Raw genomic sequence first — 16797 nt, 5'->3', positions numbered from 1 at the left:
GACAATAAAGGGATAGTTCACTCAAATGACAAAATTACATATTGGTTTCCATACCGTGTAGTGTTAACAGTCTACGGACACGGTATGACAGCATTTGAAAACAGTGTCCAGGTGAACAAAACCAAAGCACGGATTGTCGTCATACCCTGTCCATAGACTGCTTACAGAGTAAGGAAACATACATATCATTTATCATTTGGGTAAAACTATCCCTTTTAATTAGTCAACAAACCCCAAAAACTCAATGTCAAAGAACAAAGCAGCAAAGAGTCAGCTACGATACGGCATAACGATAGACAATGACAGGTCTTAGTCATCGTAATGTGCTGTTGATATGTACAGTGAGAAGATGGCAGCAGTACTCACTTGGACTGGTATGAGTAAGCAACATGGTCGCTGGGCCCGTCCACCTGGATCTGATGCTGCTGCCCACTCACGTCATGCGACGAGGGGGCCACTGACTGAGGAGAGGCATCCGTGACCACTCCCTACGGAAAAAGGAAGTGGGCATGACACAACAGGAAGTGACATCATCCTCCATGTAACGCAATATAACCGTCTAGTAATATATTGTATCACATCACATTCTATGTATGTCTCTGCATAATTATGTACCAATCTGTTTAAATACATCTAAACCTAATACCACAGTAGCCTTAAAAATAAAAACTCTGCTTTTACAGTCACAAGGCTACATGTGAGAGGGTAAGGGTTTCATTACTGTAAGGTTTAACGTCCTAACCTCACTGAACGTCAGCCATCGTGGTCTCATCTCCTCCATCACCTTAACAAGATGTCAAGGACGCTCTCAACACCATGTTTACACATCGTCCTCCGAGACACTCCTTGTCTACAGATCATCTCAACACCATGTTTACACATCGTCCTCCGAGACACTCCTTGTCTACAGCTCATCTCAACACCATGTTTACACATCGTCCTCCGAGGCACTCCTTGTCTGCGACTCATCTCAACACCATGTTTACACATCGTCCTCCGAGACACTCCTTGTCTACAGCTCATCTCAACACCATGTTTACACATCGTCCTCCGAGACACTCCTTGTCTGCAGCTCATCTCAACACCATGTTTACACATCGTCCTCTGAGGCACTCCTTGTCTGCGACTCATCTCAACACCATGTTTACACATCGTCCTCCGAGACACTCCTTGTCTACAGCTCATCTCAACACCATGTTTACACATCGTCCTCCGAGGCACTCCTTGTCTGCGACTCATCTCAACACCATGTTTACACATCGTCCTCCGAGGCACTCCTTGTCTGCGACTCATCTCAACACCATGTTTACACATTGTCCTCCGAGGCACTCCTTGTCTGCGACTCATCTCAACACCATGTTTACACATCGTCCTCCGAGACACTCCTTGTCTGCAGCTCATCTCAACAGCACTGATATATAGAACCTCACTGATGGTGGCATCCACCATGTGTGGCATTGAGAACGGAATAGGTGAGAGAGACAACAAGAGAACCCTTGGGCTAACGCTATGTCTCCGAGTCTCTCTCTCCAGCCGGTGACTTTATGAAGGGTGGCTATCTCCTGATTATCATCTCCTCTATGGAGCTGTAGAGATGGATGGTGGTGTCAGGGCGTTGTCAGCTGGGCAGCCGTTTGCTAACCAGGGGCCTGGGGCTGAAGGATGTGTGTGTTGAGCACACGGCCATCCGGGAGAGGGACAGCTCCGCCGGCAGTGTGTCTCAATTCAGCACCTGTCATCTGATACAGGCTGATGCTCCATCTGAATGGGCCGGCGCCATCAGCCCTCCAGACAGCCTTCCACACTCATCATTTCTCAGCGTGTGCCCGCCTGCTCTGAGCTGCACACTCGGCACGCTCAACAGTAGCAAGCCGTGGCAACACGTGTGCTTGGCCGTTCTTATTGAGTGTTTGTGCGTGTGTGTATCTATGTCTATCTGTGTGTGTGAGAGAGTGTGTATGCATTTCTGTCCTTAGGAGTGTTTGTGTGTGTGTGCATCCAGTGTGTGCATGCATCTGTGTATGAGTGTGTATCCATGTGTGTGTGTTTTTTGGTTTTACTATCCTTGTGGGTACCAGAAACCCTCACAATGATAGTAAAACAAGGAAAAAGTGGAGACATTTCACTGGTCCTCACAAGGAAAAAGGCTATTTTAGGCTTAGGGTTAAGGTTTAAGAGTTAGGGTTATGTTTAAGGTTAGGGAGAATAGGATTTTGAATGGGCATAAATTGTTTGGTCCCCACAAGGATAGTAAAACAAAGGTGTGTGTGTCTGTGGCTGACTTACTTCAACGGGGACGGCTGTCTGAGGCACAGGCGTGTACTGAGGAATGTAGGTCCCTTGCATAGACGCCCCGGCAGCCGCAGCAGTCATGTACTAGAACACACACACACATCAACAACCTGTCATGTACTGGAACATACACACATCAACAACCAGTCATGTACTGGAACATACACACATCAACAACCTGTCATGTACTGGAACACACACATCAACAACCTGTCATGTACTGGAACACACACACATCAACAACCTGTCATGTACTGGAACACACACATCAACAACCTGTCATGTACTGGAACACACACATCAACAACCTGTCATGTACTGGAACACACACATCAACAACCTGTCATGTACTGGAACACACACATCAATAACCTGTCATGTACTGGAACACACACATCAACAACCTGTCATGTACTGGAACACACTCATCAACAACCTGTCATGTACTGGAACACACACATCAACAACCTGTCATGTACTGGAACACACACACATCAACAACCTGTCATGTACTGGAACACAAACATCAACAACCTGTCATGTACTGGAACACACACACATCAACAACCTGTCATGTACTGGAACACACACACATCAACAACCTGTCATGTACTGGAACACACACATCAACAACCCGTCATGTACTGGAACACACACATCAACAACCTGTCATGTACTGGAACACACACACATCAACAACCTGTCATGTACTGGAACACACACATCAACAACCTGTCATGTACTGGAACACACACATCAATAACCTGTCATGTACTGGAACACACACATCAACAACCTGTCATGTACTGGAACACACACATCAACAACCTGTCATGTACTGGAACACACACACATCAACAACCTGTCATGTACTGGAACACACACATCAACAACCTGTCATGTACTGGAACACACACACATCAACAACCTGTCATGTACTGGAACACACACATCAACAACCTGTCATGTACTGGAACACACACATCAACAACCTGTCATGTACTGGAACACACACACATCAACAACCTGTCATGTACTGGAACACACACATCAACAACCTGTCATGTACTGGAACACACACACATCAACAACCTGTCATGTACTGGAACACACACATCAACAACCTGTCATGTACTGGAACACACACATCAACAACCTGTCATGTACTGGAACACACACACATCAACAACCTGTCATGTACTGGAACACACACATCAACAACCTGTCTTTTCTAACTTCAACAACAATCAATTGATCACAGGAAACAGAAACAATATGTTAGTTCATTATTACCAATCATATCAAACTGTTGTGACCCAAGTGATTGAACATTATGGTTAAAACAACATGCCACCACATATTCAATTTACATGGTATCCACTCTGCAGGTCAAACACACCCGTCACCCGTTAATCTGCTGTTTACACTGAGTGGACAAAACATTAGGAACGCCTTTCCATGACATAGACTGACCAGGTGAAAGATATGATCCCTTATTGTCACCTGTTAAATCCACTTCAATCCGTGTAGATGAAGGGGAGGAGACAGGCTAAAGGATGTTTACGCCTTGAGACAATTGAGACATGGATTGTGTATGTGTGGCATTCAGAGGGTGAATGGGCAAGACAAAAGATTAAAGTGCCTTTGAACGGGTATGGTAGTAGGTGCCAGGTGCATCCGGTTTGAGTGTGTCAAGAACGGCAATGCTGCTGGGTTTCACACTCAACAGTTTCCCGTGTGTATCAAGAATGGTCCACCACCCAAATGACATCCAGTGAACTTGACACAACTGTGGGAAGCATTGGAGTCAACATGGGCCAGCCTCCCTGTGGAACACTTTCCACACCTCTTAGAGTCCATGTCCTGATGAATTGAGGGCAAAAGGGGGTGCAACTCAATATTAGGAATGTGTTCCTAATGTTTTGTATACTCAGTGTGTGTGTGTGTGTGTATATATACACTGATTTTGTTTTATAAACGCAACATCTAAAGTGTTGGTCCCATGTTTCATGAGCTGAAATAAAAGATCCCAGAAATGTTCCTTAAGCACAAAAATCTTACTTCTCTCAAAATGTGTTTACATCCATGTTAGTGAGGATTTCTCATTTGCCAAGATAATCCATCCACCTGACAGGTACAGCATACCAAGAAGCTGATTAAACAGTATGATCATTACACAGGTGCACCTTGTACTGGGGACAATAAAAGGCAACTCTAAAATGTGAAGTTTTGTCACACAACACAATGACACAAACTCAAGTTTTGAGGGAGCATGCAATTGGCAATGTCCGACAGCACTGTCGCCAGAAAACGTAATGTTCATTTCTCTACCATAAGCTGCCTCCAACGTTGTTTTAGAGAATTTGGCATTACGTCAAACCGACCTCAAAACCGCAGACCATGTGTAACCACGCCAGCCCAGGACCTCCACATCCTGCTTCTTCAGCTGCGGGATCGTCTGAGACCAGCCACCCAGACAGCTGATGAAACTGAGGAGTATTTATGTCTGTAATACAGCCCTATTTTGGGTGAAAACTCATTCTGCATGGCTGTCTAGTCATGTGAAATCCATAGATTAGGGCCTAATGAATTTACTTAAATTGTCTGATTTCCTTATATGAACTGTAAATCAGCTAAATCTTTGAAATTGTCGCATGTTGCGTTTACATTTTTGTTCTTGTAGTTCCCTTTCCGTCCTCGGGGGGGCGCTGTGAGGCAGACGTGTGCTTTTAACATAGCTGTCTGACTATGGGAGGCCAGTGATAGAGGAACAGAGAGGAGGAAGCAGAGGCCCCCTGCTGGTTCTGAACTTCACAGGGAGGCAGATGCCCCCTCCTAAGAGGGAGAGAGAACGGAAACCAGAGGAGTGCAAAACAGAGCACTCAGATCACCCTGAGCTGCTTCAGTAGTTGTGTGTGTCCGCCGCAAGTGTGTGTGTTTTGGTGTGTGCATAAGTGTGTGTGTGTGTACATGCGTGTGTGTGTGTGCACCCATGGCCTATATTTCATACCAGGTCTTTTAACAGAGCTGCAGAATAGCCATTTTACAGACACGCTACTCCTGAGTGGCGCAGCGGTCTAAGGCACTGCATCTCAGTGCAAGAGGTGTCACTACAGTCCCTGGTTTGAATCCAGGCTGTATCACATCCGGCCGCGATTGGGAGTCCCATAGGGCGGTGCACAATTGGCCCAGTGTTGTCCGGGGTAGGCCGTCATTGTAAATAAGAATTTGTTCTTAACTGACTTGCCAAGTTAAATAAATGTATGCTTTTTCATCAGCACATGCTTGTGCGTAGAATGCCTACATAATGTGTAGATCAGTCTATGCCCTCCCACCACCAGTGTACAATATACAGGGTATGTGTGTTTGTGTGAGAGAGAGGCTTTCAGCTATAAGGCCTGATAATAAAAACCCAGCTGGGTTGCCTCTCCTCTTCCTGCTCCTTTTTTTTAGCAGGAACAGGAAGGACGATCCTTCCTCCCTCCTTTCCCTCCTTTCCCTCCTTTCCCAGTAATGAAAAGTGTGACGGTGGCCCATTCTCTTGGCCTGGCGCCCGACGCTTGTGGAGTGTCATTACCGGCATTGGCGCTAATGGATCGGGTACGGCTCCGCCGCACAGCACTAATGAGAGGAGCTAAAGGCCATGGACGTGGGTGATTAACTTACCCCCCCTTCTCTCCCTGCTGCAGAGGGCCACCAACACCCTGGGAGGATGGGTGGGGAGGGAGATGTCACACTTCGGATGGGGTGAGGTGGCGTGTCTGACTTCCTGGCTTTGCAACGCTCTCTTTTGGTTCTCCCTCTCTCTCTCTCACTCGCCATCTCTCTCACGCCCACTCTTTCTCTATTGCCCTCCTTCTCGTTCTCTTTCCCTTTCGGCCCACAATCCGCTAGAAGAGTGCTGTCAAATTCACGGTGTGACCTTCTCTGCCCTGGCGAGCGGCGCCCGTTTGCATACCAATTCCTCAGGACCTTTTGTCCCCTCCCGTTATCCATTAGCTCACTCTGCTAACTCACCTGTGTCGACGGCATGAAAGCAAATGGAGGGGAGCAGAACTTAATTAGTGATATCAAAACCGATGTGTCAAAAGAGAGACAGGCTTTTGAAATGTTATATCTCTCCGTGGCTTGAAGAGGGGCTTAATAAGGAACTTCTTCAGCTTCTCTGTCCCATTTACATGACCATGACTTTACAGTCACCAGGGAACTGACGTGTCAGGAAGTCGACAGTGACGGGCTGATATCATAGATCATTTTGGACAGTGTTTAGGGCAACACCCTGTTTCGGCCAAACGAAGCTCCTTAAATACACCAGCAACACCTTCCTAATGTTGAGTTGACTCCAATGCTTCACACAGTCGTGTCAAGTTGGCTGGGTGTTCTTTGGGTGGTGGACCATTCTTGATACACACGGGAAACTGTTGAGCGTGAAAAACCCAACAGCGTTGCAGTTCTTGACACAAACCGGTGCGCCTGGCACCTACTACCGTACCCCGTTCAAAGGCACTTCAATCTTTTGTCTTGCCCAACCACCCTCTGAATGGCACACATACACAGTCCATGTCTCAAGGCTTAAAAATCCTTCTTTAACCTCTCTCCTCCCCTTCATCTACACTGATTGAAGAGGGTTTAACAGGTGACATCAGGTGACATCAATAAGACCTGGTCAGTCTATGTCATGGAAAGAGCCGGTGTTCCTAATGATTTGTATACTCAGTGTATATGGGAAAATTGTACACATGTGTTACACGAATGTGTGCACACAAGCGTGCACACACGCACACCAAGCCTCGAGCAGATGGCATGTGTTTGATGAGCGCGAGGCGGCCTCAGTGTGGGTCCTTAATGAGGGTGGTGTGAGTGGACTTCTTAAGGTCCCTCTCTCTGTACTGTCCACACAGCCAAAAGCACCAGCGGGGTGCAGGAAAGACAACTCCTTCCCTCTCTGTCCGTCTGTCTGTCTGCAGAACGTAACGGGCACCAACTCACTGTCGGTAACTACTGGTGGCACAGCATCAGAATGGATCCTAATGAGTTCCACTTTAGAGATAGTCACAAGATGTTCCTCTTCCTCTGCAGGGCATCACTAGCCCGGTGGAACCAGCCTGCTTGCTCTGTTGACCATTCTATTTCACTTCACATATCACCCTGGGCTTAATCCAATAGACAGTTATTTGGACGCAGAGAGAGAGAGAAGCATGTTGTAATCCATCAGAAATGGATATGTCATTGAAGATTAAAGAAGGCATGCTATTGAAATGTCTTGCTGTGCCCTCATATGGTATTCCCAGAACACCATGTAAGGCCCTTCGAGACCAGGTGAAAAATAGACCATTACTAACCCAATCCATTATTACCCAGTCATACTGTATACCAGCATGTCCACTCTATCCATGGAAATGAGGGATGTGGGCTCAGAGTAGTCTTGGTCCATCACTGTTATCCACATAGACTTAGAAATACTGGAACGGGAATCCGTCTCCATGCTCATTTACATTTATTCAGAGCGACTTAGTGCATTCATCTTAAGACAGCTAGATGAGACAACCACATCTCAGTCATGGTAAGTAAGCTGCTATCCGCAGAATCAGTGCTAGTAAGAAAAGGACGTGTGAAGGATTGGTCCTAGCAGCAACCTATCTGCTTTTCAAGTCTGATCCAGTGTTAACCTGGGAGTGGGAGTGGGAGTGTTAGATCCTATTGCCCGCAGGAGCATGGCTGCTCTCAGGGAGAATAAAGGGACAAAGTGATGCGCTAATAGGCAGAGTTGTAAAGAACAAGCCATCTCTCAGACCGGCCAATAAGAAAAAAAGATTAAGATGGGCAAAAGAACACAGACACTGGACAGAGGAACTCTGCCTAGAAGGCCAGCATCCCGGAGTCACCTCTTCACTGTTGACGTTGAGACTGGTGTTTTGCGGGTACTATTGTATGAACCTGCCAGTTGAGGACTTGCTTCTCAAACTAAACACTCTAATGTACTTATCCTCTTACTCAGTTGTGCACCGGGCCTCCCACTCCTCTTTCTATTCTGGTTAGGGCTAGTTTGTGCTGTTCTGTGAAGGGAGTAGTACACAGCGTTGTATCAGATCTTAAGTTTCTTGGCAATTTCTCGCATGGAATAGCCTTAATTTCTCAGAACAAGAATAGACTGATGAGTTTCAGAAGAAAGTTATTTGTTTCTGGCCATTTTGAGCATGTAATTAAACCCACAAATGCTGATGCTCCAGATACTCAACTAGTCTAAAGAAGGCCAGTTTTATTGCTTCTTTAAGCAGGACAACAATTTTTAGCTGTGCTAACATAATTGCAAAAGGGTTTTCTAATGATCAATTGGCCTTTTAAAATTATAAACTTGGATTAGCTAACACAATGTGCCATTGGAATACAGAAGTGATGGTTGCTGATAATGGGCTTCTGTACGCCTATGTACAGTCGTGGCCAAAAGTTTTGAGAATGACACAAATATACATTTTCAGAAAGTCTGCTGCCTCAGTTTGTATGATGGCAATTTGCATATACTCCAGAATGTTATGAAGAGTGATCAGATGAGTTGCAATTATTTGCAATGTCCCTCTTTACCATGCAAATTAACTGATTCCCCCAAAAACATTTCCACTGCATTTCAGCCCTGCCACAAAAGGACCAGCTGACATCATGTCAGTGATTCTCTTGTTAACACATGTGTGAGTGTTGATGAGGACAAGGCTGGAGATCACTCCGTCATGCTGATTGAGTTCGAACAACAGACTGGAAGCTTCAAAAGGAGGGTGGTGCTTGGAATCATTGTTCTTCCTCTGTCAACCATGGTTACCTAAAAGGAAACACGTGCCGTCATCATTGCTTTGCACAAAAATTGCTTCACAGGCAAGGATATTGCTGCCAGTAAGATTGCACCTAAATCAACCATTTATCGGAACATCAAGAACTTCAAGGAGAGCGGTTCAATTGTTGTGAAGAAGGCTTCAGGGCGCCCAAGAAAGTCCAGCAAGCGCCAGGACCGTCTCCCAAAGTTGATTCAGCTGCGGGATCGGGGCACCACCAGTACAGAGCTTGCTCAGGAATGGCAGCAGGCAGGTAGTGTATCTGCACGCACAGTGAGGCGAAGACTTTTGGAGGATGGCCTGGTGTCAAGAAGGGCAGCAAAGAAGCCACTTATTTCCAGGAAAAACATCAGGAACAGACTGATGTTCTGCAAAAGGTACAGGGATTGGACTGCTGAGGACTGGGGTAAAGTCATTTTCTCTGATGAATCCCCTTTCCGATTGTTTGGGGCATCCGGAAAAAGCTTGTCCGGAGAAGACAAGGTGAGCGCTACCATCAGTCCTGTTTCATGCCAACAGTAAAGCATCCTGAGACCATTAATGTGTGGGGTTGCTTCTCAGCCAAGGGAGTGGGCTCGCTCACAATTTTGCCTAAGAACACAGCCATGAATAAAGAATGGTACCAACACATCCTCCGAGAACAACTCCTCTCAACCATCCAGGAACAGTTTGGTGACGAACAATGCCTTTTACAGCATGATGGAGCACCTTGTCATAAGGCAAAAGGGATAACTTAGTGGCTTGGGGAACAAAACATCGATATTTTGGGTCCATGGTCAGGAAACTCCCCAGACCTTAATCCCATTTGAGGATTGACCACAAGTTCTCAGAGGCAGGTGGACAAACAAAACCCCACAAATTCTGACAAAGAATGGGCTGCCATCAGTCAGGATGTGGCCCAGACGTTAATTGACAGCATGCCAGGGCGAATTGCAGAGTTCTTGAAAAAGAAGGGTCAATACTGCAAATATTGACTCTTTGCATCAACTTCATGTAATTGTCAATAAAAAGCCTTTGACACTTATTAAATGCTTGTAATTATACTTCAGTATTCCACAGTAACATCTGACAAAAATATCTAAAGACACTGAAGCAGCAAACTTTGTGAAAATTAATATTTGTGTCATTCTTAAAACTTTTGGCCACGACTGCAGATATTCCATTAAAAATCAGCCGTTTCCAGCTACAATAGTCATTTACAACATTAACAATGTCTACAATGTATTTCAGATGAATTTGATGTTATTTTAATGGACCAAAAAATTAGCTTTTCTTTCAAAAACAAGGACATTTCTAAGTGACCCCAAACTTTTGAACAGTAGTGTACATGAAATGTAGCAATGTCATGCATGTGAAACACTATCAAGGAATGCCAACTGAAAAACAAGAACAGTGATTTAGACAATGACATTGTCAAAGTGAGTGATGTTACCAACACATTTTGACGGCAGAGTAGAACAGAGTTGACCTTCAAAACCAGCTCTGTGTTTTCGCAACGAGGAACTTTCTTCACCACCGTTTAACGGGGGCCGACATTCCTATACACATTCTTTACCGTAAAAACACGGCTGTATTCTCGGAAGCCTACGATCGCCGTTGCTGGGGCAGAACGGGAACATTCCGTTATTTCCTTTGGGAGAGAAAAAAAAAGAAAAGAAAAAAAAAAACCCAGCCATGTAGCCACAGGGACAACGGGAACAGCCAAAAAGTATTCTGAGGTGTGGTGGCCATTTTAGATGTTGACTCTGAGGACAGACACTGCCGAATGGCAGGTGCTGAAACTGAGCCTTTCGTAAGACAGAGCAGGCTGAACGGCATGACGTGAAACAGCGTACCATGTGTAAACACTCCATCTTAAAGAACGTAAACATACCTAGTTATATAGGCGATCGCAAGATCCCACTGAAACCTATTTCCACAGGTTTCTCCTACGAAGTAACCATAAAGGGGCTTTCACATCTGGCTCCAGACCACATAATAAGAGGACACATGGCTTCTTTCTCGTAGATTATTAGGACATTGCATGCAATATGGAGCACACATAGTCTACATACAGTACAGCGCCTCAGGGCTGTACTAGGGCAGAAAGGAGTTTTTTATTAATACTTCATACTTTTCCCCCCTTCATCACACATCAAAACCCATCAACGCAGATTAACCCGCTCTAATCCTGCGTGTTAGCACAGCTGGGAGAGATTAGAGACATTCTTTCATCCCAGAGCCAACATGGCGTCGCAGTCGCTGACAGCTCACCTGGAAACACATGGGGCCGGCGGTAACTGTACAATACAGCACTGTTTCAATCCCACATTCCACCCAAGACACAGTGCTGGAGCAAACTAAGCCCCCACTGCCTCTGGAGCCATAGTGTTAGAGCAGGAAATGGGAGACTGGATAGTGTGCGACACCTCTAAATCGGCTTGATCCTGACACGAGGGGGAGTTCCTTTTTGGGGGGGGGTTTGCAGGAATCTGGATTGAGTGATATGGTTGATGTGTGATTTAGTGGGTTAGAGGCGTCATAATATCGCCTGGTCTTCACATAGAGGCCTGTTGTTCTAGTCACCAGGAAATGTGTTCAACTTTAGGGTACTGTATAAAGGAGATATGCTATTCAAACATCTTGCTTTTCACACACAGTATTACCATCGTGGATGTGGAGAGGGATATATGCAGAAGGAATGTAATTCTCTGCTGTAGATACTGTATTGACCATAGAATCCTGTACTATTTGACAAGGACCCTGACAGTGAACCATATCTGGTACTGATACTGTTCAGTACAGATTTGACAGTGATACTATGTGGCTGGAGTCAATTAAAAGATATGGCTGTGCTCCGGATACAGTCCGTAAAATATACTTTTTTTCCTTGAGTAGATGTAGGCTTTCAGAGAAATATGATTTTAGGCAGAATCTACCGTACACCCTGATCTGATTAGTTAAGGTGTTGGAGGCAGAATCTACCGTACACCCAGAGCTGATTAGTTAAGGTGTTGGAGGCACAATCTACCGTACACCCAGATCTGATTAGTTAAGGTGTTGGAGGCAGAATCTACCGTACACCCAGAGCTGATTAGTTAAGGTGTTGGAGGCACAATCTACCGTACACCCAGAGCTGATTAGTTAAGGTGTTGGAGGCACAATCTACCGTACACCCAGAGCTGATTAGTTAAGGTGTTGGAGGCACAATCTACCGTACACCCAGATCTGATTAGTTAAGGTGTTGGAGGCAGAATCTACCGTACACCCAGAGCTGATTAGTTAAGGTGTTGGAGGCACAATCTACCGTACACCCAGATCTGATTAGTTAAGGTGTTCGAGGCAAAATGCAAAACTGGGGACACAGGAAAAAGTCTCCACAAACTTCCAGTCAGATGCACAAAACTGCCTCTGACTGGAAGTGTGCGGAGAGTTTTTCCTGTGTCTCCATAGAAATATGATTTTACCTTAGTAGATACGGTCTTATGTGACTCAGTCGGGAGAGCATGACTCTTCCCGAAACCAAAGGTCGTGGGTTGGATTGCCGCTGGGGCCTCCCATATGAAAAATGTATGCACACCTGTCTAAGATGCTTAGGCAGAAACCATACACTATGTATATATCAGATACAGGAGGCATGGTACTACAGATACAGTAGCTGCAGTCTCAGAGTGATAGCACATGATGTGAGTAGGATATACAACGGTACATTCTCAGAGGCTTATGATTAGGCTCCAGTAGATCCAGTATGGAGGGGTCCATGGGTGGTACAGTACTCACACTTCCTGTAGTGCCCAGGGACAGATGGTTCATCTGCTGGGAGAGCGGGCCCATCATGTTGGCAGGCTGCATGGACATGGTGTGGTCCATGGCTGGGGTGATCACTGCACCCTGAGGGAGAGGAGAGAGGAGAGAGGGGAGAGGAGAGAGAGGAGAGGGGGGAGAGGAGTGAGGGGATAGGAGTGAGGGGATAGGAGAGAGGAGGAGAGAGGAGAGAGGAGAGAGGAGTGAGGGGAGAGGGGAGAGGAGAGAGGAGTGAGGGGAGAGGAGAAAGGGGAGAGGAGAGAGGGGATAGGAGAGAGGAGGGAGAGGGGAGAGGAGAAAGGGGAGAGGGGATAGGAGAGAGGAGAGAGGGGAGAGGAGAAAGTGGAGAGGAGAAAGTGGAGAGGAGAGAGAATAGAGGTCATGTTAATTCATTGGTGCCAATGGGTGGCGAAGAATAAAGTAGCATTTTATGCATCAGTGGGTTGTTGAGCATTGGAGCAGCAGAGCATCAGAGAGTCAATACACCGACATATGAGGATGTTTCATTGATTGTCTGGAGTCAACACACATCTCTTCCCCTCATGCTACTGCGATGCGTGTAACCCTAATGGGCGGATCAGTAGTGGTCGAGGATTATTTTTCATAAAGCGCTCTGGATGGAACCAGAGGGAATGTGATGAATTCATTGCTGCTCTTTCATCGCTTTGTCACGAAACGAGTCACTTCTCGTTTTTCTCTACCAGCCAAACCTCTGGAGTAAGGGGTTCAGAAACGAAGCCTTGTTCCTCGGCTAGGCTCCGACTCTTTCCCCTTCACTCGCTTGCCCTCGTTCATTTGTCTAGTGCGTCTGTCTTCCTGTGTGTGTGTGCTGCGTGTGTGTACACCCTGCTGGTGACCGTGTGGGCCGATTGGAGAGCCAACTGAGCAGACACGGCCTGTCAGAATCGCTCAGGCTGTCTCCTCCCTGGCGTTCAGAACACTGGTGCTGTGCGGCATATAGCTTTCTCTCTGTTTCTCCCCTCTCAATTCAATACATTTCAATTCAAAGGGCTTTACTGGCAGGGGAAACAAATGTTTACATTGTCCGAAGCAAGTGAAATAGATAATAAAAAAAGTGAAATAAACAAAAAATGAACAGTAAACATGACACGTACAATATTTCCAAAGGAATAGAGACATTTCAAAATGCATATTATGTCTATATACAGCGTTGTAACAATGTGCAAATAGGGTAAATATATAAATAAATATGGGTTGTATTTACAGTGGTGTTTGTTCTTCACTAGTTGACCTTTTCTTGTGGCAACAGGTCACAAATCGTCCTGCTGTGATGTCACACTGGGGTATTTCACCCAGTAGATAGTTTATCAAAATTGGATTTGTTCAAATTCCTTGTGGGTCTGTGTAATCTGAGGGAAATATGTGTCCTACATTTGGCAGGAGGTTTGGAAGTGCAGCTCAGTTTCCACCTCATATTGTGGGCAGTCTGGACATAGCCTGTCTTCTCTTGAGAGCCAGATCAGCCTACGGCAGCCTCTCTCAATGGCACGGCTATGCTCACCAGCTTGCTTAGGGACTCTTCTCCAGATTTATCTCACTGTAGGTAATGGCTTTATTATTGAAGGTTTGGGAATCGGCTGTAGAATTTAAATATTTTCTGGATTTTGATAATTAGCCTATATCTGCTCTGCATGCATTATTTGGTGTTTTACATTCTACACAAAGGATATTTTTTGCAGAATTCTGCATGCAGAGTCTCAATTTGGTGTTTGTCCCATTTTGTGAATTCTTGGTTGGTGACCTCCCAACCATAATGGGCAATGAGTTCCATAACTGATTGAAGTATTTTTAGCCAGATCCTAATCGGTATGTTGAATTTTATGTTCCTCTTGATGGCATAGAAAGCCCTTCTTGCCTTGTCTCTCATATTGTTCACAGCTTTCTGGAAGTTACCTGTGGCTCTAATGTTTAGGCAAAGGTATGTATAGTTTTTTGTGTGCTTGAGGGCAACAGTATCAAGATGTAATTTGTATTTGTGGTCCTGTCAACTGGACCTGTTTTGGAACACCATAATTTTTTGTCTTGCGGAGATGTACTGTCAGGGCCCAGGCCTAACAGAATCTGTGCAGAAGATCTAGGTGCCGCTGTAGGCCCTTCTTGGTTGGGGACAGAAGCACCAGATCATCAGCAAAAAGTAGACATTTGACTTCAGATTCTAGTAGGGTGAGGCCGGATGCTGCAGACTGTTCTAGTGCCCGTGCCAATTCGTTGATATATATGTTGAAGAGGGTGGGGCTCAAGCTGCGTCCCTGTCTTACCCCACGGCCATGTGGAAAGAAATGTGTTTGTTTTTTGCCAATTTTAACTGCACACTTGTTGTTTGTGTACATTTTATAATGCTTTCCATCAATGTGTATAGCAGACCCTCATGCCAAATTGAGTCAAAAGCTTTTTTGAAATCAACAAAGAATGAGATGACTTTGGCTTTGTTTTGGTTCGTCTGTTTGTCAATCAGGGTGTGCAGGGTGAATACGTGGTCTGTCGTACTGTAATTTGGTAAAAATGTGACATTTTCTCAGTACATTGTTTTCACTGAGGAAATGTACGAGTCTGCTGTTAATGATAATGCAGAGGATTTTCCCAAGGTTACTGTTCACCCATATCCCACAGTAGTTAGTCTCCACTTTTGTGGATTGGGGTGATCAGTCTTAGATTCCAAATATTGGGGAAGATGCCAGGGTTGAGGATACTGTTAAAAAGTTCAGGCAATTGTAATTTGTGGTCTGTATATTTTATAATTTAATTTAGGATACCATCAACACCACTGGCCCTTTTGGGTTTCTGATTTCTGACGTGCTGTTCCTCCCTTTTCCGTTGTGTATTTCTCTATTGTTTTAGTGATTCACCATAGTGAAGGCGCAGGCTCAGGTTTTCTGTGTCTCTATGTTTTTGGTTGGATAGGTTACTCAGTTTCTTTCTTAGGTTTTTGCATTCTTCATCAAATCATATTTTGCATTGTTGTTAATTTTCTTAAGTTGTCTGCTTTACATTTTTAGATTTGATGAGCTGAGAGGTCAAATATACTGTTCAGGTTTTCTACCTGTTCAGGTTTTCTGCCAAGTCTACACCTATTACAGTGAAATGTTTTGTCTAGGAAGTTGTCTAGAAGGGATTGAATTAGTTGTTGCCTGATTGTTTTTTTGGTAGGTTTCTACACTACTTTCCTTCCATCTATAGCATGTATTAATGGTATGCAGTTCCTTTGGTTTTGACTGAGTATTACTTCGTTCAAGTAGATTGTGATTTTGCTGTGATCTGATACGGGTGTCAGTGGGCTGACTGTGAACGCTCTGAAAGAAACAGTGTGTTCCTCTCTCCCCTCCTTAAGTTCTCTCCTCCCAGACCGGGGTGCAGCCAGCTCTCTCTGACAGGGGGGGGTTGTGCTGGTCTGTTTTGTGTGTCTGTGCTGTCTGGAGTGTGTGGACTAGCTCTCTGAGCTCCACCATGTCTCTCTCCAGCTCTGTGAATTTATCCCTCTCAATGATGCAGGAGCAGAGCAGTTGTTGGACCTGGGTATGTGCTGGGAGGGTGACTATCCTCGTCTTCAGGACAGCTTGAGGAGGTGTGATCAGACTCACTCGGGGTGGGGGAGTCGTCACCAAGAGAAAGCTTCTCCTGCCGTGCTCTCTCCTTGATTCTGTGGAAGTCCTTTTGGAAATGTATGAAGTTGCCCTCCTCCACCACTGTTCCGTTGTTGTACAGGTTGACAGAAGGTGTCTCAGTCTCAGGGTCCTCGTTTTACACTATTCTGATTTTCCACCCTCCGCCTGTACCCTCTCTCTTAAAAGAGGGGTAGAGTGCTCTAATAGCCGTGTGCCATGCCCAGGGAAGGTCTGTGTGGAAGATTAGGTTGCTTACCTTTGTGGCTTTTTTGTAG

General features: G+C 45.4%; 1 protein-coding gene across 2 annotated transcripts in view; it reads right to left on the bottom strand.

The window, feature by feature from the left end:
* The window catches only part of LOC139373332 (RNA-binding motif, single-stranded-interacting protein 3-like), a 397992-nt gene that overhangs the window by 6419 nt on the left and 374776 nt on the right, over nucleotides 1-16797 (bottom strand). The window contains exons 11-13 of one of the 2 annotated variants that reach the window (XM_071113735.1): nucleotides 12876-12986; nucleotides 2287-2376; nucleotides 367-488 (exon numbers count right to left, since the gene is read on the bottom strand). In XM_071113735.1, the coding sequence (XP_070969836.1) occupies nucleotides 367-488; nucleotides 2287-2376; nucleotides 12876-12986 (323 nt within the window). Of the gene's footprint in view, nucleotides 1-362; nucleotides 489-2286; nucleotides 2377-12875; nucleotides 12987-16797 lie in introns of those variants that run through there. The other variant, XM_071113733.1, reaches the window with a different exon arrangement.

This window comes from Oncorhynchus clarkii, chromosome 18 (genome assembly GCF_045791955.1).
Source record: "Oncorhynchus clarkii lewisi isolate Uvic-CL-2024 chromosome 18, UVic_Ocla_1.0, whole genome shotgun sequence".
In the NCBI taxonomy this organism is placed as follows: domain Eukaryota; kingdom Metazoa; phylum Chordata; class Actinopteri; order Salmoniformes; family Salmonidae; genus Oncorhynchus; species Oncorhynchus clarkii.
The sequence above is the reverse complement of the archived record's forward strand: the minus strand, read 5'-3'. Positions and strand labels throughout refer to the sequence as shown.